This window comes from Guillardia theta, assembly GCF_000315625.1.
Source record: "Guillardia theta CCMP2712 unplaced genomic scaffold GUITHscaffold_5, whole genome shotgun sequence".
Classification (NCBI taxonomy): Eukaryota; class Cryptophyceae; order Pyrenomonadales; family Geminigeraceae; genus Guillardia; species Guillardia theta.
In genome coordinates, this window is record NW_005434669.1 from 1,055,325 (window position 1) to 1,075,804 (window position 20,480).

The 20,480-nt window shown below is 52.6% G+C and overlaps 5 protein-coding genes across 5 annotated transcripts; 3 read left to right on the plus strand and 2 right to left on the minus strand.

Annotated features, from left to right (window-relative positions):
* Nucleotides 1-386: 386 nt before the first annotated feature.
* Nucleotides 387-8,115, minus strand: GUITHDRAFT_160947 (hypothetical protein; the record flags this gene model as incomplete). The annotated part of the gene is made up of 31 exons (XM_005840769.1): nt 387-440; nt 527-603; nt 646-723; nt 968-1,025; nt 1,213-1,259; nt 1,304-1,358; nt 1,466-1,568; nt 1,625-1,678; nt 1,846-1,929; nt 2,264-2,540; nt 2,765-2,829; nt 3,063-3,152; nt 3,308-3,325; nt 3,549-3,620; nt 3,689-3,763; nt 4,047-4,088; nt 4,147-4,194; nt 4,551-4,598; nt 4,748-4,787; nt 4,839-5,029; nt 5,076-5,255; nt 5,306-6,039; nt 6,306-6,405; nt 6,753-6,818; nt 6,858-6,923; nt 6,972-7,026; nt 7,094-7,156; nt 7,210-7,315; nt 7,376-7,448; nt 7,510-7,606; nt 7,670-8,115. The coding sequence occupies 31 exons, from the start codon at nt 8,113-8,115 to the stop codon at nt 412-414; spliced, it is 3,537 nt and encodes a 1,178-aa protein (XP_005840826.1). The 3' UTR covers nt 387-411.
* Nucleotides 8,116-9,675: 1,560 nt separating this feature from the next.
* On the plus strand, nt 9,676-11,124 carry GUITHDRAFT_150313 (hypothetical protein). Its single transcript, XM_005840770.1, has one exon. The coding sequence runs from the start codon at nt 9,804-9,806 to the stop codon at nt 11,088-11,090; it is 1,287 nt and encodes a 428-aa protein (XP_005840827.1). The 5' UTR covers nt 9,676-9,803; the 3' UTR covers nt 11,091-11,124.
* A 3,699-nt stretch (nt 11,125-14,823) lies between these two features.
* GUITHDRAFT_57314 (hypothetical protein) lies at nt 14,824-15,147 on the plus strand (the record flags this gene model as incomplete). The annotated part of the gene is made up of 1 exon (XM_005840771.1): nt 14,824-15,147. A coding segment is annotated over one exon (324 nt), but the record flags the coding sequence as incomplete, so codon positions are not given.
* A 94-nt stretch (nt 15,148-15,241) lies between these two features.
* GUITHDRAFT_132888 (hypothetical protein) lies at nt 15,242-16,589 on the minus strand (the record flags this gene model as incomplete). Its single annotated transcript, XM_005840772.1, has 7 exons — nt 15,242-15,379; nt 15,423-15,485; nt 15,536-15,580; nt 15,635-15,709; nt 15,872-15,916; nt 15,964-16,201; nt 16,222-16,589. 7 exons carry the CDS (start codon nt 16,587-16,589, stop codon nt 15,242-15,244), a joined length of 972 nt encoding a protein of 323 aa, XP_005840829.1.
* A 2,110-nt stretch (nt 16,590-18,699) lies between these two features.
* On the plus strand, nt 18,700-19,209 carry GUITHDRAFT_100816 (hypothetical protein; the record flags this gene model as incomplete). Its single annotated transcript, XM_005840773.1, has 1 exon — nt 18,700-19,209. The coding sequence occupies one exon, from the start codon at nt 18,700-18,702 to the stop codon at nt 19,207-19,209; it is 510 nt and encodes a 169-aa protein (XP_005840830.1).
* Nucleotides 19,210-20,480: the final 1,271 nt, after the last annotated feature.

The window sequence follows — 20,480 nt, forward strand, 5'->3', positions numbered from 1 at the left end:
GAGTGAAGCAGGGAGAGAGAGGAACGAGGGCAGGAGAAGCAAGGAGACCAAGGGGCCTTGAGGGTGAGGGGGGTGGAGGAGGCTGAAGCAGATGGCAGAGGGGATCGCGATAGCTCGGGAGATGCTGGACGAGTTCAAGAGTGAGATCGTCGGGTGCTACATCATGCCGCAGCTAGGGAAGTACGAGGCAGCTATCTCGGTGCGAGTCAGCTCCCTCCTCTGCTGGGGTTCACCTGGGTTGACAGGTTCTTTCCGAGCTGGGCTACGGCCAGCCAGACTCAGCAAGCCGTCGAGATGCTGCAGCAGCATGAAGGAGGGATGAGAAGGAGAGAGGAAGAGGAGGGAAGAGGAGAGGGAGGAGAGGGAGGAGAGGGAGCAGAAAGTTTGCGGCTTGTCTGGTACTCTGAAACTTTATCGGGCAAGAACGACGTGCATGTTTCCTGCTCAGCTGTCAGTCGACTGCTCTCCCGCAACATTTTCCTGCTTCCTTGCCTCCCCCCCCCCTTCCCCTCCTGCCTCTGCTCACTGTGAATCATCCCTTCCGCTCTGCCAACGTACGCCGACCAGAGCATCGTGATCCCCTTCTCCCAGTCCTCCATCCACCTGCCCGTTTCTCAGCTGGTCAAATTGACTCTCCCAGCTGACCTCCTGGTGTCGAAGAGGCTCGAGTTCCACCTCTCGTGCCGCAGTCTGTGCCGGATCTCGAGCAGTTTGCGGGGATTCCTGGGGATGAAGAGGAGGAGGAGGAGGAGGAGGAGGAGGAGGAGGAGGAGGAGGAGGAGGAGGAGGAGGAGGATGAAGAGGATATTGGAGGTCAGTCACATCCGCTGAGCTCGTTCTCCAGCACAAGCACAGCACCAGCTACAGTGATTCCTGTCTCTCCACATGTTCAACATCTCTATTCTCACATCACCACACCCACTTCCTGCCTGTCTGCTCCTCTTCCTCTCCTCCCTCTCCTCCTCACCTTCCTAGCGCAACTGCGAGATTTTCGTACTCGTCCAGAGTCCGGCCAATCATTTCCTCTGAAGCAGGTTGAGCAAGATAGGATGCGTGAGAAGGCATTCCAGTTGGCATAAATGTGATGGGAGAGGGGAAGGGGAGGGGAAGAGAGGAGAGGGAGAGGGAGAGGGAGAGGAGGGGAGGGGAGGGAGAGGAAGAGGAGGGGAGGGGAGGGGTGGAGAGGGGAGGGAGGTCAAACAGTGAAGGCACCTAGGCCGATGGTTGAGAGGAGCGAAGCAGATACACGCGATGCCATCCTGCTGCACCTTCAGCTCATCCCCAGCAGCTTCACCCGACTTACCCGAGGAGATGAGTGGGAGAAAGGAGGGGGAGGCCAGCCCAAAGAGCATCCGTTCCTACGAGACCATTCAAGCTCAAAGGTCGAGATATCCTCCTCTTCCATTTCCTCCTCCCATACAAGTGACCCCTTCTCTCCTCTCCTCCTCCTCCTCCTCCTCCCCACCAGTGCTGTGTGCTCCATAAATGTCCGTGTCAAGGAAGATATCTGCAAGGCCCGCGCGCTTGACATGTTCCTCCTTAGCTGCAGTTCCAGTAAAGATAATCCTCTGCAAGCGCAGGGCCGGTCAAGGAGCAGCAGTAGAAAGGAAGGGATTGAAATTACCTCCTCGTAGTCTCCGGCCTCCCTCCACCACTGCATCACCTTCTCTTCGGCCACCTGCTCCTCATTACTCTAGTCTCATCCTCCCATCTACCCTCCCTTCACCCGCTTCTGACTTGCTCCAATTCCCTCTCCCCTCCCCTTCCCTCCCCACCTCTCCTCTCCTCTCCTCTCCTCTCCTCTCCTCTCCTCTCCCTGTCTCCCTGACTCCACCTCGACGGCACCTGTGGGGCTCGGAGGAGCCAGATGACAGAGTTGGGTACTCTATCAAGAATTCGTTTCCATCGCTTCAAGATTCGTGGTCTTAGCTTGATCAGCGTGTTGAAACAAGCATACACCTGCCAAAATTATGATGTCGGGGAGAGGAGAGTGATGGTGGTGGTGGTGGTGATGATGATGATGATGATGATATGTTGGTGGTAGTGGTCGTGGTGGTGGTGGTGATGATGACGAGAAAGTGGTCGTGGTTGCGATGATCATGTTGGTGGGAGAAGCGGCAAAACAGTCGACAAGAAGTGGACACAGGTTCAAATCATCATCGTCATCGTCGTCATCGTCATCAGCGTCATCATCACCCAAAACAAGACCAACAAAACAAGCAGCCACAGCAAGAGCAGGAGTAACAACAAACACATCACTGACCACTTTCTTGTTCGGCAGATCCCAATCATCCCTCTGTACTCCCACAAAGACCGCTGTCTCCATTTCCAGCCTCCTGTACGCCTTGACCTCTCCGTCCTGCTGCACCTTCGAGTGCAAGGGGTCGGTCTTGAGAAGCTCGTTCCTCTCCTCGCTCGGTCTGTATCGGGGATGCAGCAGGTGCGGGTAAGAGTTCTTGAGAGAGTTCATAAGGTAGCTGTTGGGCATGAGAACCAAATGCTCTGTGTAGCCCTCAACAGCCTCGGGAGGAGAGGATATCCTGAGTGACTGGTGAGAACCAGCCCACACCTGCTCTCGCCTCCCCCCCCCCTGTCCCCTCCTCTCGCTCCCTCCTGTCTCCTCCACCTCTCTCCACTGCGCACCACCTTGTTTCTCTGCCCTGCCCTGCCCTGCCCTGCCCTGCCTCCCCACTCCCCTCTTTCTCTGATTCATTCATATTAACCATCTTCCTCCTGCTCTCTCCATCTCCTCTCCTCTCTCCACCTGTCTGTGATCATGTGACCAACGTACGTCGCTCCCAGAGTTCCCGGGTAGCCGATGCCATGCACCTGCAATAAGTTCGTTTCTTTCGCAAGAGGACGATGAAGAGTCCGGAAAGGAGGACAGGGCGGGGGCGGGGGCGGGGGCGGGCGGAAGGGGTAGGAGAGTGTAAGGAAGAGGGAGAGGTGGGAGGTTGAAGTGAGGAGAGTGGATGGACATGGAGGAGACAGCAAGGGGAGGAGCAGAGATGAGCGGAGGATGAGGAAGACGGGAGGAGGATGGGTTGATGGGTAAGTAGGACCTGGATGGGCGCAGGGCGGAGAGCGTACATTTCCAACCTCCCCCCATTGGTGTATCCGTTCAGGTTGATCAGAATGTGCGGCTGTTGGAGCTGATGAGAAACACGATGGTGGAGAGGAAAGCGCAAGAGATGGGGATGGGGAGCGAGAGAGATGAAGGAAAAGGAGGAGAGAGGAAGGGGTAAGAGAGAGGAAGGAGGAGGAGAGGGAAGAATGATGAGATTGGATCAGGGGAGAAATGCTCTACCTTGTGTCTGTTGACTTCCTGTGAACGCGTGAGAAGGGAAAGGAAGGAAAGGATGTGGCAGAACAAGAAATTAAAACAAGTGAGACAAGGAGAATGGAGGAAGAGATACAGTGATAGCAAAACAAGTGAGACAAGGAGTATGGAGAGAGAGATACAGTGTTAGCAAGGAGGTAGGCATGATAGGACAATGTGAGGAGAAGTTTGATGGGAAGGAGCAAAGGATGAAGCTCAAAGATGTGACCTCTGCAGCAGCTACAAGCGACTTTGACAGCGCGGGGGTCAAGTCGATGAAATGCTGCGCTCCTCGCTCAACCTGTTGCAACCAATCCTCTCAACCCCTTTCCCACCTTTACACCCTCCTGGCAACTAGTCTCCTCCAACCTCCTTGCTCTCTCGTTGCCCTCTTCTCCTCCTCCTCTTCCTCCTCCGCTTTCCTGCCCCTTCCGCGACTCTTGCCTGCAATCGAATCTCCGAGCTATCCGAAGGAGAGAGCGCAAAACAGAAGACCTGTCCTTGGCTCAGAAGCAGAGAGAGATGAGCGATGGGAACAATCATGGCAGGAGGAAGAGGATCCAAAAAAAAGCAAGGGGAGTGAGAAGGAGGAGAGATGAGAGGGTGAAAGGAGGAGGTGAGAGGTGGGGGCAGGGGGGGGGGGGGAAGATGAGTTGAGGAGGAGGGAGGAGCTGACGATGAAAGGGACAAATAAGAGGGAGGGAGACGTTGGCGACTGTATCCTCACCTCGAAGGAAAGTAGATCATGAAGGAGGAACATGGAGAGGACCTGCACAAACAGCGGCATCATTGCAAGAAAGAGAGCCGGAGAACAGGAGGAGAGTTACTAGGTGTGCAACAGGATGCTGTTTCTTCAGATCGGAGGACGTGTATCCCTGCAATTGCTTCAAAAGAAATGGAGGAGAATGAGAGAGAAAGTCACCACTCGAATTCTTCGAGGAGCAGGCGAGGTTGGGGGCATTGGAAACGCAAAATTCTATGATTTACATGTCAAGTGCGAGAGGAATGTCGGAGAGGAGAAAAGAGAATATTGAGTACGAAATCGAGTGAGGGAGCAAGATAGAGAGAAAGTGAGAAGGAATGGTGGGAGGGCGAGAGAGTTCAGATTCGAATGGAGATAGGAGAGGCTGATGTAGATCGATACAAGTAACAACGTAGCGTGCTCAGTGAGAGTGGCATCTTGAAAGATGAAGGGGGGAGGGGAGAGGATGGACAAACAATATGAGTCAACCTTTGGAACCATCATCAAGGCTTCTTTCTCAGCTAAGCTCGACCACGCCTGTGCAAAATCAGATCCCTCATTTCCTTCTGCCCCGTCATCATTTCCTTCTATTGTCCTGCTTTGTTCCTACCCAATTCCACTTCTGCCTCCTCCACCTTCCTTTTCACACTTCCCTATCGCCCCACCCCTACTCTTCCTCTCCTGACCTCGGATAGCCGCCGAACAAAATCAGCAGAGACGGCATAGCTTGTGCCGCAGGTCAAGAGACGGAGTGAGAGTTGAAATTTGCAAACTCACGCCAGAGCATGAAAGGCACGAACTGTTGGAACCCGGCCTTCTTTGAGTTGTCGATTGACAATGGCAACCACCTGAAGAGGTTTGCAGTCATGCAGGGCGAGCACAGACAGAAGGCGGCCAACTTTCTTTAGGTGCGAGTCGACGTTGCTCCAGTCGCAGATCTCGTGCTTGGTATGATACATGTTGCAATACTTGCAGACCATGAGCAACAGCAACAGACAAGAACATTCATCACACCGCTGTCTCATGTCCAGGATGCAATCGGAGGACGATGTCATAGATCTCCATAACCTGGGAAAAACTCTCCACGTGAGATTCTCCTGCACTCCTACCGGCTCGCCTTGCCTCGTGTGTTGCACCCGATGCTCCCACTACTGTTGCAAGATTGTTGTAGTAATCTGCTCTTGTCCCATCTAGCTGTCAGGTGGCAGAGTTAACCCCGTCAAGGGTCGCCCAACGGTTCTTACCTTCACCGCCCACCTGTAGCAATACTCCGACTCCGCGTACCGCTCCTCCCCCATCAGCGAAGTGCCGAGGTTGTAATACGCAAGAGCGTAATCAGGAAACATCTCGATGGTCTTCATGTAGACTTTCAAAGATTCCGCGGTCTCTCCTTTCGCTCCAAGTGCATACGCAAGGTTGAGCAGGAAGCCTTTGTCGGGTTTTAGCTGAACAGCTTGCTTGTAATGTTTCACTGCATTCGTCATGTCGCCGACCGCCTGGTAGTAAGAGGCAAGATTGTTGTGCGTCTCCGGAACGCGAGGATCAATCCTCATTGCCTTCTCATAGCTTGCGATGACAAGGTCATTCTGGTTCAAAGTTCCATGTACCAGCGCCATGTTGTTGAAGATAGCCGCCTTGAACGGAGGGTCCAGCTCCAGTGCTTCCTGATACGCGGCAAGAGATTCCTCATTGCGATCGAGATCTTTCAGCACATTCGCGAGGTTGAAGTGAGCCAGCGGCCATGTCGGCCCGAGCGATACACACTTTCTGAGAGCCACCTCGGCTTCTTCGAGCCGGCCGGCCAACTTGTAAAGTTCCCCAACGTTGAGCCATGGCTCAGGACGACGGCGATCGGCCTCTGCAGCTTTCTTGAAGCATGCCATCGCTTCAGAAGCATCGCTGGCTTCCTTGCGACTTCTCGCGTACTCCATGAGCTCATCATAACCATCTCCTGCATGCTCCGGGCACTCGTTCCTTGCTAGCGCGAGGGTCAGCACAACAGCACAGAGGACAGAGGAGAGGCCGAGAGTCGGTACAGGAACGCCCATATGGTATGAGGAGGACAGCTGTCTATGCCATGGATACTTGCGGCGCCGTCGTCGCCATGACCCACAAAGGGAGCATGAACGCCCGATCCAACTCCTGGAACCTCTATGCAGAGTACCGGGGCCTTTCCCGGCCCGGGGCCTGAGTACCGACCGTACCGGGCCGGGGCCCGGGCCCGGTACCGTGTGACACTGACACCTGGCAACTCCGGGCCCCAGTAGTGAACTCCCAGGAGGTTGTACTCTAAGTTGAATATCAAACTACTTTGATCATTGGAGGGAGAAAGAGTGGAAGTATGCTGCAGTTGCTCAATCACTGCAGTGCCGCATCATGGCAGATGGCCGGGCACCACGCGGCCTCGGAAATATTTCTGACAGTCCGATCTTCGTTGTCGACTGAAGGCAGCAGCATACACTACTGACACTCTTCCGCATGAGGGTCAAGCAAGGAGTTGGATGAGAGGCCTCAGACTAACCGCAGGTGGATCCGCAAGCTACCGGGCCGAGGGCAACCTTAGCTGCGGGCCAGATCGAAAATCATTACTTGTGACCTTCATCAAAGGATCTTAAACGGAAAAGAGAGATCTGACTAAGGCAAGGAACTGATCACTTCCATCTCCTTTCCTCTGCTCGTGATGCATCTCACCAGCTGCACCATGCCATAAACTACCGCCGAGAGGAAGCACAGTCCCGTGAAGGCCGCGATCGAGACCTGTTCTCATGTCAGGACCTCTCCCCATCCAATGCAGACCTCGCCGACCTGTGTGATAATCTGATACTTCACCCACTCTGTGATCGTCAAGGTCTTGCGAACCCACTGACATATCCCGACGTCATCCCTCTCCCTTCCATCTTCTCAAACTACCTTGCCATTCACGCAATACCGGTCGCGGTTACAAGCTTCACTTCCATCGCTACACCTGCGGACGGGATGCATGCTCGTCAGAGGTGACACGAGTCAAGAGGCAGTGCGAGACGACAACTCACGCTTGGCATTTGTTGTCCACGCAGGAGCCTCTCCAATCGATGGCGCTCGAACGGATGCTGAAGCTATTTCGATGTCATGTCAATGAGCGCTAGCAGGAGGTATTTGCAGCTATCACCCCAATGAGCGGAATGATAGGAAGGTAGGCGTAGGGTTGGGGTTGTAGTTTTGCTGGTCAACAACGATGTATGCTGCGCAGTACCCCCCTTCGGTATGGTATTGACCTGCCACAGGCTAGTACAAGTCGTGGTTATGACATCTGACCCAACTGACTCTCGATTTACCGGAAAGCACAGCGATGCCGTCTGATAGGATCCATTCGTCATGAGGTTCAAACCTAAAGGGCAGCTCCCTCCGCTTCCAAACATTCGTCAGTATACCTCGTCAACCAGCCGCTCCGAGAAGCTTACTTGACAACCTTGCAGGAGTAATCTGTCTCGCTCTCGAAGCGGACAGCCTTGCGCTCAGAACTTGCTGTTGTCCTTCTGATGCAGAAGTCCTTCGGACGTATACACCTGACTCCTGCAAGTCAGAGTTATGTCACCACCAACTCAATGCGACAAGTCATGATGCGCTACCCTACGACTCGGCTGAAGACGTCAGAGGTCAGGTCGTATTCCCTGCTGCATAGTGAGGTCGGTATCTCGCGCTTTTTGCAGATGCTTCGGACGGGCAGGTCCTTGAATGCCTCATAGTCCCTCAAGACTCCGTCTCTGTTCTCCCTGGAGTATGGAGAAGCGTACTCGCTGCCGTAGCTTGAGAGGGTAAAGTCGTGTGCGCAGTACTGGTCCAGATCGCAGTCGCAGTCGCTTTGGCATTGCACACATACCCCAAGGTTCACGTAAGGCAGGGCCTTTCTGTCCGGGAGGTATCTGTCTGTCCAGAATGTCATGCAGATGGGGGAGTTGGGGTCGGTGCAGTCAGCCTGATAAGAGCAATGCTTGTAGACAACGTCGGAGGCGTAAGACGGGGCCGCCTCGAGCAAGAGGAGGACAAGGAGGGGAGGGAGGGCGGAGGGGACCATTCCGGGCCGTGCTTAGCGCTGTTGGGGGCCTTATCCAGCTCTAACGCTCGGCCTATGCCGTACACGCGTTGAGCGGTACCGTACGTTTGTACCAGATCCAGCACATGTAGGCCCGTGCAGTATACTGTTTGTACCCTATCCAGCACTATACTGGCAGGGACCCTGTACCAGATCCAGCACCCTTTACTCAAAGTTAAGTTAAAAAGCGGCCCCGGTAAGTTATTATTATTATTACACAAATAATAAATTCCCAGCTAACTTACCGCCGGGCAGTTGAGCCATGGCTCAGGGCAGTTGCCAAGTTGACTCTGAGCCATGGCGGGCCGCCCGAGACCGGCGGCGGCCCACTTGACCGTACCGTACGGCGACTCTGCCGGAGGCTCTGCAGCTTTGAAAGTTTCTTGTTGTCGCGTACAGTACTCCATCACAGAGTCATGCTTGCTAGCGCGAGGGCCCGGTCAGCACTCGCGGCACAACACTCAGTGACTGTGACACTGTGACTGACTCGCCTCTGGCCAGTGACAGCACTGCACTGTGACAACAGCACAGACCGGGACAGAGGAGAGGCCAAGAGTCAGTAGTACGGCGGTCACCGGGTACTGGCACCGTCGTGTACAGGACCTTCGGAACTTTGGCCCGGAACGCCCATGGCATCATGTAGCCTAGTAGACAGTCACGGGGGACCCGGTTCAACGGTTGCGGCGCCCGGTACGGTCCGATCACACGTCGTCCGATCGCCATGACCCACAAAGGGAGCATGAACGCCCGATCCAAGGCTCCTGGACTCCCGGAACCTCTATGCACTGAGAGTACGGTACTGTACCGGGGCCGCCTTGCCCGGGGCCCGAGAACCGGCCGGGCCGGGGCCGGGCCCCGGGTACACCTGTCAACTCCGGGCCCCAGTAGTGAACTCCCTCTCTCACAGTAAAGGAGGTTGTCCTTTCGCTGAAGAGATATCAGGTGCGGGTGGGACTTGATTGGTTCTTTGGGTTGTACCCTTGGGGTTATTGATACATCGCTTAGCTCTATAAGTAAAATTCCATACCACCTTACCTCACCCTTCAAGCTAAAGGGGTCGCAGGCGGCCGATATGAGATCGAGCTTTACAGGCCTCTGGTCAGCCGCCCAAAAGTGGTCGGTAGAGCAGGCTACATGGCTATCCATGCTGCAATATTTCATAATTGTCACTATAGGAGATTATGAAGTAGGTCGGAAATACTCCTCTACTGGACTCAAATGGTTGCAGCGGCCGTTTTGATCTTCATTTCTCGAAACGCACCCTTTTAGGTTCGAGCGAGATTTCATCGGACTCCGAAACGATGCATAATCCAAAGTTCTAGAAATAGCAAGATGTCAGCAGCATTAATGCACTCTCGTCGAGACCCTCATAGCTCCCTATTTCTCTAAGTAAAATCATATTGAATTCAGGGATAGCTCACCACAAGATGGCTCACTTGTTTACTACCGGAGCATGCTCTCATATTGCTGACGAGGGGGACGTCATCACAGCCCCGATCCTCTGTTTGCTATAAAAGGGCGACTAGAGCCCTTGTATTCCAACAACCTCATCCGCACGTCTGATACCTTCGCTCTCCTCATCGAAACCTTCCTTTCACTTCTGACTTTGCACCCCATCTCCTGCCTGTCTCCCCACTCTCCTTCTCTCCTCTCTCCTACAACACCATTCAATGTCTGCAGTTCTTCATTCCAACGAGTGGCAAATGCCTATTTTGCCAACGAAACAAAGCGCTCCTGTCATGAAGGCAGTCAGCAAAGCCCAGAGTATTGAGGTCATGACAGAAGCACGAAACTTTTTGGCAAACAACAAGTCTTCACTTGTGATTGATGGAGCAAAGCCATACAAGATCATGGCTGCTTCAGACTTATGGCTCCAGATGTTTGGGTTTTCTGATGAGTCCTACATTTTGAGGCGTTCCCTCAATCTGTTGCAAGGGCCCAACACCAACTCTGTGATGTTGAATGCCTTTCTTTCATCCTGCAACCTCAAGACTGAGCAGAACGGGCATTTCAAGCTCTACCTCAGCAATGGGCAGGCCGTAATGATCCACGTCTCTGCAAGAAGGTACCTGATCGAGGAGGTGGAAGTCGTCGTCCTCGAGTTTGAATACTCCAACGCCATCCTACCTCACGAGGCTGAACTGGAGCGTGGCGGACTTCCCATGGCGCTCGTGGAAGTCGCTGCGCCTTTCCGTATCATCCAGACCAACCAAGAGTTCCTCGAGCTCTCTGGATACAACAAGATGCAGGTTTCCGGCCGCGCCTTGTGCATGTTACAGGGACCTGGAAGCAACAGTCAAGAGCTTGCCAGGATGTTCAAGGAGACGGCCAAGGGCACTGAGCAAGAGGGAAAGACCAATGTGTACAACTGCAGTGGATCTCAGATCTCCTGCAACATCCGGCTCTCACCGGTTGCGGCGGCTGACGGGAAAATCTCTCATGTGCTCCTTCAGCTTGTCCAGGAGGTGATCGAGGCTCTCCCTCAGGTGCTGTCCGAGGATCACATCTCGCAGCGCCTGCAGCACAACAAGGCCATGGGCTTCGAGCTCATGCAGGAGGCTAGACGGGGCGGAGCCCAGCGGCTCAACGCGTGCAAATGTCACGTCGCTGTGGTCTGTGATCGGATGAGGGGGAATCGCTGTCCTGCAAGGGCCTTGTACAACATCCAGACTGGCAAGCAGATCCAGGAGAGCATCGCCAGGAGGCGCTCCATCTCTTGCGAGGAACAGTGCGACGTTTCCACTGCTGCTGCTCAAGCTCCTGTTGAGCAAGAAATGCAGTCTTCTTCGCCCGACAAGGCAACTTTCGTGATGTACTTGTGTATGCTCTTGTCCTTCTTGTTCTCGATGGTTTGTCAAGGCAAGAAGTGTAAGAGACAGAGAAGGAACAGCAGTGCCAAGGAAGGAAAGGTCCAAAGGCAATTCAACGCCTGGATTTATCTTGATGAACAAATGTAGGTTCTATATTCAATAAATGTTGATTTCATACAATCCTATTCCCAATCGACGGTCTTATGAGCAATTCATTATGCTTTCAACGAGATGCATTTGATTTGTTTCTATCTGTATCGTGGGCATTTGAAATTCATTGGTCATATTTCACTGTTGCTGCTTAACGTTGCCTAGAAAATCACTCGATGGTGTTGTTCATGCGCAGAATTTACTCCTGTGGCCTACTTCATGTTCCTTCCTAGTGCTTCAGCCCTTTCCTCTCCATCCCAAGAATGCTTTGCAACCTGTCTATTTTCGCACAGGAAGTCTTTCACTCGTCATATCCTGACCACTCTCCCTGTCTTTCTCTCCTCTCCTGCTCTGTTGTCAGGTCACACTACGATGTGCACATCTCTTGTCTTTTGCATAGTTTCTTCTGCAAGGGGAATGATAGATCTCTTTTCTCACTTACTCCTTCAACAATGACAACAACTGTCCTTCATGGCTCTTGCAGTCGTCCCTATCTTTCGCTTGAATTTCATCATCTTTCAGCCCCTCTGACTCTTCTCTATCCCCTACGAAGATTTTAGAGTCATTTTTGTTTATCCCTTCCTTGCTGCAGCATGTTCTTTTGGTTCTGCATCACGTTTCCTACCTGCCGCAACCGTCGTAATAGTCGTTTCAATCTTTGATCCCCGTCTCCTGTCTTGCTATTTTCTGCCTCTTTCAATCATTTGTCTTCTCTTGTCCGCCTCAATTTTCTGCAGACTCTCGCTCCCTTCACCTTCTTTCATCCCTCCTCCCTCCTATTTCCCTGGTCTGTGTAAACAGCACAGTACGTCCACAACCTCATTCCCTTCCTTCCCCGCCCCTGCCCCCCTTCCCGTCTCTCCCAGCTTTCAGTCTGCCATCCTCTTCGGCCTTTCGCTCTCCTCCTCTCCTTCCGCTCGCTTCCGCCTCCATCTTTGCTCAACCGACCGCTGGCCCTAACACACGCCCACCCCTCATCTTCCTGTACCCCCTTGTTTTACCACCCCACCCTCAGAACACGGTAGTGCTCCTCCCTGCAAATCTCAATACCACCCTACCCATGGTCTATGCGACCCACCCCTTGCGCAGTAGTCTAATAGTTTTCAGTTGAGAATTCCCTATGGCGACAGAGGGAGCGGGGTGAGAGAGACGATGCTGGGAGAGGAGGAGCGAGAGGAGCTCCCAGGCTTCACCAGCAGGTGATACTTGTCCTTTTCTTTCATCCTCCTTCTTCCCCGGCACGCTATTGCTGAGATGTTCAACAGGAGGTCTCCCTGGAACGGAAATGTCGACTTCGCAGGGCTGGAGGTGGAGGAGGATGAGGATGTGGATGATGAGGAGGTACTGTTTACAACAGCCAGGGAGGAAGGTGAACAACTCAAGCACTCATGTGCCACCATGACCTCCTTGCAGACGTTGGTGGCATGGGGCAGAAGCAACTGGAAACAATCTCAAAGACCTTGGAGGACGAGAAGCGCAGGCTGGCACAGATGGAGCTGCAGATGCAACAAGAAAGAGCGCGCAAGGAGGGGAAGCAGCAGGAACTTGCGATTGCTACTCAAACGAAGGAACTGGAAGGGATGATGAAAGCTCTCATGACATCGGCGAGGGATGATGTGGAGAAACGTCAACGATGGGAGGACGAGTGGAGAAGAAAGTTTGACGAGTTTCGGCGGCAACACCATGAGATGGAGAGCGCGTTGAAGCACAAGCACTTCGAGGAGCTGAAGAAACTCAAAGAGTCCATGTCGGAAGAGATCAGGAAGATGGCAGATGGAGTAGGCAAGAAAAAAGGAACCCACAACGCTCCTTCTGATGCTGAGCTCAAGAAGATCCAGAAAGAGAACGTAGGTAAAATCCTGTTGCTCTTCCAAAAGCAGGGAAAAGAGAGGCTCTACTTGTCCTCCAAACTTGCAAAGCAGGTGATGGCTTGCTGTTGAGTTTCTTTTGATACTGATATGATCTGCAACAGGAGGAGCTGTTGATAATGTCCAAGAATGAAAGCTTGCAAAAGCATCTCAACAAGGTCCAGTCCAAGACAGATCGCATCTGTAGACAGATGTTGCCATCTATTGACTCTCGGAGCCTTGCTGCGACTGTGAGCGATTACAGGAAGAGCTCCCACGAAAGTTTTTCGAAGCAAAGGGCAGGAATGGTGTCTATGGCCCAGACGGGAAAGAAGTGGTCGAGATCGAACAGGTCCGCGCTCTCACACTCGGGGCGGTCAAACAGTCTTGTAGAGTCCAAGACATATCCAAGATTTCACATGCGGGAACAGGATTCGCTGCCCTCCCCTCGAATAGACAGCGAGAACGTGACGTTCTTGACTGAGATCGGGTCAGATTTTGACCAGAATCTTGAACGAACTCTCAATCACTTCTCTGCGAGCCGCTCGCAACTCATTCCAAGAAGGAGCTCAAAGGAGATCGAAAGCTCCGTCAAGGTTGATCTCCCGAAGATCTCGCAAGCGCCCAAGGTCCAAGATCAGAATGTAGTGAAGGAGCAGCAACACCCGAAGCAACCAGACGACTCCGGCGTGGTAACCTCTGCTGACCATGAGTTCAAAGGTTGGGCACCTGCCACAATCACACTACAAGAGAACATGAAACCTAGGTGGGATGATGCTGTCAACACAAGCTCTGCTCTCAGCAACCTGCTGTCCAAGGGTCAGTGGCACCCCAGCATCATCGCATTTCAATCAGAACAAAATCCAAAACGTAAAGTCTCTCCCTACATGTCGTTGTCGACCAAGTCAAAGGTCAGGAGCGTCGAGGGTGTGACTGGTAGGAAGGGGCTGGGACAGAGACCTCAACACAAGCGAGACAAGGAGAGGGCAGCAAGCACCCAGCCCGTGGTTGGCTTCCAACAAGCAAATGAAGCTGAGGGATTCAAACAAGGACACTCCACACAACCCCTTGACCGAAATTTTAGCCGCCCGAGGTCAGATCTGGGATTGTATGCGGAGAAGGGAGGGAATTCCTACAAGTCAGCCAAGCTGGAGACCTGGATAGAAGAGAAGATCAGGAATGTGCTTGGAGAGAACGGGACGAAAGAAAGCATCTTCAAGCGATTGAATGCTCGCAATGAGGGCGCGGATGAATCCAACTCTAAGACAGAGATGCTGGAACCAAGACACACGCACACCGAAGAGACTCTCGAGGTCCAAGAGAGAACAGAAGCAATGCCAAGGCCGGAAGTTGAGAGCGTTGAAGAAGCCGAGGAGAACGTCTCCAACCTACTGAACAGGCTCAAGAGCTCTATGTCGAAGGCGCCTAAGCTTGAGCAGCAGCTGGAAGCCGTAGGGATACACCTGGAAGAAGAGGATGATCGTCAATCGCAAGAGAACAGACCTTTCACGCAGGCCAGAGACATCGAGCAGAACATCCGTGGAACTGAGATATCCAATACAGGGCGTGTGGACAGACAGGGAAATTATCAAGAGCTCGAGGCTTCCGCTGACGTTAATGACCGGAGAAACCAATTCAGCTCGCTGACGGACTCCTCCCGTGCTCGCTCAAGGTCGGACAAGAGAGTCGGGTGGGACCTTGACGATCGAGATTACGTGCCGAGCCGCGTGCCTTCTGCGGAGTCTTATGCCGGAAGCGAAGCTGCGAGCTTTCCTAACTCAAGTCGGTCAGAGATGGATGAAAGAGACGCTGCAGCTGTCAGGCCCAACGAGAACGAGAGGAATACCAGTGTACACATAGAGAATCAGAATGTTTCTGACGATCAGCTGAAAGACTTCTTCTCAAAGATCAGGCACAACAAGGTTGCTGAGGTCGAAGACTTGGTGCAGAGTGGTTTCCCGTTGGACAGGCGAGACGCTCATGGCAACACGCCACTGATGGTTGCTTCTCAGAATGGACATAAGAGACTTGTGAAAATGATTCTCAGAAACGGAGCTGATCCTAATGCTACAAACCACCAAGGGAACACTGCGCTGCACTTTGCCACAGCATACGGGTACAACACACTTTCAAAGTATCTCATGTCCAAAGGCGCTGACGATACATTGATCAACATGAAAGGGCTGACTTGCTACGATGGGCTGGGCTGATATTGAAAACAAGTTGTAAACTAAACGAACTCAACAAGATAGTAGATTATAGTGATCAAAATCGAAGCCTTATTTGCTAGCTCTATGTGTTTCAATGCGCAACACCCATCGCCGGCATACGGTCGTAGCTCTGATAGTTCACCGTTCTCATAGTACCCATATTCTCCAACTCCGAGGTTGGCGACTTGGCTGTCACGGTCTTCCGAACTCCCGTGGGGAGGATTGTCCGCTGCAAGCAGATTCAGCTCAGGTCACAGATGGGTAGCGGGTACCATGACTTGAGTGATCTTGGGGGGGAGATAGGGAAAGTCTCCATCTAGGATAGACAGCAGCACCTGGTCATCGTTGTTAATCGCAATCAGGTGGGTGCGTAGTGACTTGATACCGGAGTATTAGGAGGCCCTGTGAGAAACGAAATGACTTGATTCAACTGCAAACATACTTGTCAACAATTTCACGATGGATCAACCTGGCTTGATCAAACCGGCATGCCCTGCACGACGACAAGCTTGCTCTGAGGGCTCTGAGGGTTGGAGTTCACCGCATACAGGATGTCTCCCTTCAAGATGCGACCACCTACAGGTGCTCAGGCTCTCGGAGATTTGACAACAGCAACATGTACATGTTTGAGCAGGAGATCCTTGGCGAATGCTTGTGATTCTGTGCATGCCAAAGGTCGATTTCTCATCATCTTGATCGGGTTCGAAGGTGATGCCAATACCTGGACGTCTCCAACCTCATTCAAGTCAATCATGGCAACCCTGACCTGCCGTGTTGTACATGGAAGTCGGCGAGGGTGAACGCGGAGGTGACATCGGATGGTACGGAGATGTCGGTCGGTGCCCAGGAGACATCGGACGCCAGCCCGGCGACCCTGGACGTCCTCTGGGCGACAGAGGACGCCTTCCCGGGGACATCGGACGACCGCCTGGAGACATGGGCCGCCCTCTTGGGGACATGGGCCGCCGCCCTGGGGACATAGGACGACCACCCGGGGATACTGGACGTCGGCCTGGTGACAGTCCTCTTGCAGGATGCGGATTCTGCATACCTGGCATGCCCTGTGGATACTGCTGCTGCATGCCCTGCTGCTGCATGCCCTGCTGCTGCATGCCTTGCTGCTGCATGCCCTGCTGCTGCATGCCTGGCATGCCCTGTGGATACTGCTGCTGCATGCCCTGCTGCTGCATGCCCTGCTGCTGCATGCCTGGCATGCCCTGTGGATACTGCTGCTGCATGCCTTGCTGCTGCATGCCCTGCTGCTGCATACCTGGCATGCCCTGTGGATACTGCTGCTGCATGCCTTGCTGCTGCATGCCTTGTTGCTGCATACCTGGCATGCCCTGTGGATACTGCTGCTGCATGCCCTGCTGCTGCATGCCCTGTGGTCTAGGTTGCTGCTGCATGCCTCTCATGCTCTGTTGACCTCTAGGAGACATTGGTTGTCTCCCAGGAGACAAGGCGCGCCTACCAGGGGACAGGGCGCGCCTTCCAGGGGACACAGACCTTCGACCAGAGGCTGGTCTTCTGGGTTGTTGTTTAGAAAACGACTTGAATATTGGCATCCTGTTGTATCATACGTCAGATTCATGGTACAGTTTCGTGAAAATAAGTAGTAATCATTGCTACCTAAAGGTTGCTATCTAAGACCTCAGTACTTTCTATCCAACCTGAAGTGTGTTCACTTGTCTGAGACCATGTATCCTGCACTGTAACGATCTTGTTGGCCTTTCAACAAATCGGTCGAAATAAAATTGATGCACAATGACGCAATCATCACAATGGTGCCAAGGCATATGAGGCAACGGAACAAACTATTTGAATGCTGACAAACTAAATCGACAGGAGCGGTCAGCACGGGCCAGTGCTGACTTGCGAAGAAACTTAACGCAATGAGCATGTAACAACAGCTCCTTGCATCCCGTAGTGCCTCTACCCTAGGAGTTCAACACTCCCCAACACAGCATAGTAGGACTCCGGCAGTCTTGGTTGCTGCATGGGCCTCTGCGTCGCCGTCTCATCCTTTCCCCACCCACCCCTCCTGTTACCAGAGTGGGGAGGCCCACTGGGCCCTGGGGGTGAGCAAATTATCGGACCGTCGTACGAGTCGGGCCGGACCGCCGGGCCGCCCGGGCCGCCCGTGTCAGTGACGGCGTCGCCGGGACCGTCCGGCCCGGGCCGGGCCGGCCCGCCGGGCGCCGGGTACGGCGGCAGTGACCGTACTCCGTGATGACGGGCTCGGCGATCCGGCGGCCCGCCCGGGCTAATCACTGTAAGTTCCGAAAAAAGACGTCACTTTAGCGGCCCACACGGTAGATAAACATTGCTGTCATGACGGTCCGGTCACGAGTCAACTGTAGTACTAATTGCATGCTGACTTTGAAGGTGACACAAGGCCTTAAAAACCTCCTGAAAAGTCAATTTTTCGTGTGCCCTGGTCTCTTCTTGGGCAAACATCGCCGCCTTCGCTGACGGCAGTACTGCGGTACGGAGTTACTGTGCCGGCCCCTAATACCCTCCCCTTTCAAAGGTACTCCATCCACCCCCTTGTAACTAGCGGCGGCCGTGACTCAGTCGGACAGTTCAGTTTAGAATCGCCCCCCTAAGTGGCGGCGGACCCCTACAAACTACCATCAAGCCTGGGCCTGCGGCGGCCGTTGGTCCGAAAATCAGATGGTGATGTCACGAAGTTCCGGAAGGTAAAGCCGGCCTGTTGCTGCCCATTCGGAACTACCACCGGTGCTTCGATTTCCACCCCCTTCTGATACCCCCTCCCTTCCTACCTTTTCTTATAGCAGTGGACCCTTTGGGGGTGGGGCCAGGGAGGTAGGCTCTCGTCGGAGATGGGGTCCCTCGATGCTTCACTGGGGTGGGTCACAAGACCTTGTGACTGACCGAGTAACCAATAGGAGCAAGGTGAAGGGTTAGGGTTGAAAGGACGTGGTTTCCGTGCAGAAGCGGGAATAAGACGCGGGAGGGGAATACCAGGGGTCTAAGACCTGCACTGCAGCTCGGAGTAGGGGGTAGTGGACCAAGGGGGGAGGTTTTTGAGTTCATATCCGCCCCAGGTGAGCGTCGGAGGGTTAGCGAAAAGCTGTATTTTAGAAATGTACCCCACCCCAATGTTCGATGGGTCCATTCGACAGACCCCTATCTATACCACTCTTGCACTGAGAAATATAGGGGTACCAATTACTCCTACCTAAGTACCCCACCCCAACATAGCTGATGTCATCAAGCAAAGGTTCCGCCTTGATAAGACCTGTCGACACCTCCCATCCTCACTCGCAACTCGCCGTCCCTCAGTCAGCTCCTTCCTCACTTTCCTTGCCCCCTTCCTCTTGTTTTCCTCTTCTGTCAAGTCCGCTACTCATTGTCGCAGTCCCATCAACTCTTCCTTTCTGCTTTCTCCAAAAATCGCTACAAGCACATCCAGTCAAAAACATCTTGGTTCCAACAAAACCCACCTTCCAAAGCACACCCGAAGGTTTCTTGAACCTACGAATTGAAGAGCCAGCTTCAGACTTTATTGAATTCTCCAATCGAAAAATGTTTTCCAATCGTATCAGGCTATTCCCAAGGAGAAAGCTGGGCGAGGACGAAGGCCCTCAGAAGGGAAGACTGCCGCTCGTGATTGACATCACGACTCTTCAAAACCTGTACGGAGTTCCACTCGTTAAGGCTGCAAAGATCCTCGGCATCTCTCTCACCACGCTCAAGCAAGTCTGCCGCAGGCTGGGAATTCAGCGATGGCCATACCAGAAACCTCGCAAGGTCGAGACCGTTTTGCTGCCCCCGTCACTCACTGATAGGGCGATCAAGAGCTCCCTGTCCGATGTCGGTGATGGTGTAGATGAGACTGTCGAGTCTATTGAAGTAGAGCACGAGGACGAATCAGTAGCTGACAGCGAGGCTCATAGAGCTCCTCTTTCTCCTGACTGGGAGATCCGTGACGCCAGCTCCGAGGACGCTGAAGAATCTTTGGTCCCCGAGGAGCTAGTGCCTATTGCACCTGAGTGGATTCATTGGTACATCGAGTGCACAGACGGGATGGTTTGATATCAGACGATTTTGTTCTTTTTGCAAGAGCGATGGGTATATCATAGATTTAAATAGTTTCGTAGGAATTGCGAAAGCGCCTTGTTATGTAAAACTCAGATTAAACATGAAGACATTTCCATACCATGATTTCGCTCGGTCCTGTCATTCTCGTCAGAATCGATGTAGTTTTCATCATACGCATAGTTCAATTATGCATACATTTCGAACTTTAATAGACGAACTGATATCTCTTCACTAAATCCAATTTTTTCACAACACGAAAATTCATGTGTAACAGTACGATGTCTTAGCGAATACTCAAAAATCCTCCACAGCATAATAAAGACATAGCGTAGTATGATGGCATAACGTAAATTCGAGATGCGATACACTCGATGCGATGTAGGTCTGCGGCTGACAACTCGAAGTGTTGTTCTAAAAAGGTCCTCATCTCATCGCAGATGATCAGCGGAGAATCATCAGGTGTGGTGAGTTCCCTTGTGCGCGAGCTAGCTTCCTTGAGCTTACACCTCGTACTCTTGCAGTGCTACCAGTAAAGGAGAGACCATCATTACCTGATAGCCTCTGTCTTCTACCAGGATTGTCGTTCTGTCGTATGCAATGAGCAGGAATGTTCAAAGACTAGTATGTTGCGTTATTGGAGCGATACTCACCATAGATTCTTGAGTGAATTTCTCAATTTGTTTTTGATTGCTAACTTTGCTGAAGAGCAAGGAGTCTCTCCATGCTGCTCGCAATGCTCAGATTGTTCTTGATCCCACGTTACCTATCCCGAGATGTGCGGTGCGGGTTGCTGCAAAGGGGTCATTGGTACAAGTTCATCCTTACCAAGATGCTTTTGAGCCTTGTTTCCTCGAAAACAGCCAAAGCTTGCAAGCAAGGAACTTAGAGCTAGATTTTGATAGCGTGGTTAGCAGAATTGATTCAGAACATCTCTGATTATGACAAACCAGCCTTGTCCACGCACATAACGCTGTTGATTGATTACAGTCCAAGGAATGCATGACAGAAGGTATCAAGGTACTTGTTTTTACAATGATGCTAAGATCTAGTATCGTATTAGATACAGCAGCAGTATCATAGTAGTATCATAGTAGGATCATAGTACTATGATTCCAGTATCATATCGAGATCATACGATTGTCGATTCAGTGTCATATCAGTATGATATCAGTATGATATCAGTATCAAATCAACCACACCCCTCTGCTTTGATACAGCAGCTAAGTGCACGGCTGCACTTGTGCGATCTCATTAAGTTTTCTGAT

Bases quoted from the DNA above. Each gene is read 5' to 3' on its own strand.
- GUITHDRAFT_150313 (XM_005840770.1), top strand. From the start codon at position 9,804: ATGTCTGCAGTTCTTCATTCCAACGAGTGGCAAATGCCTATTTTGCCA.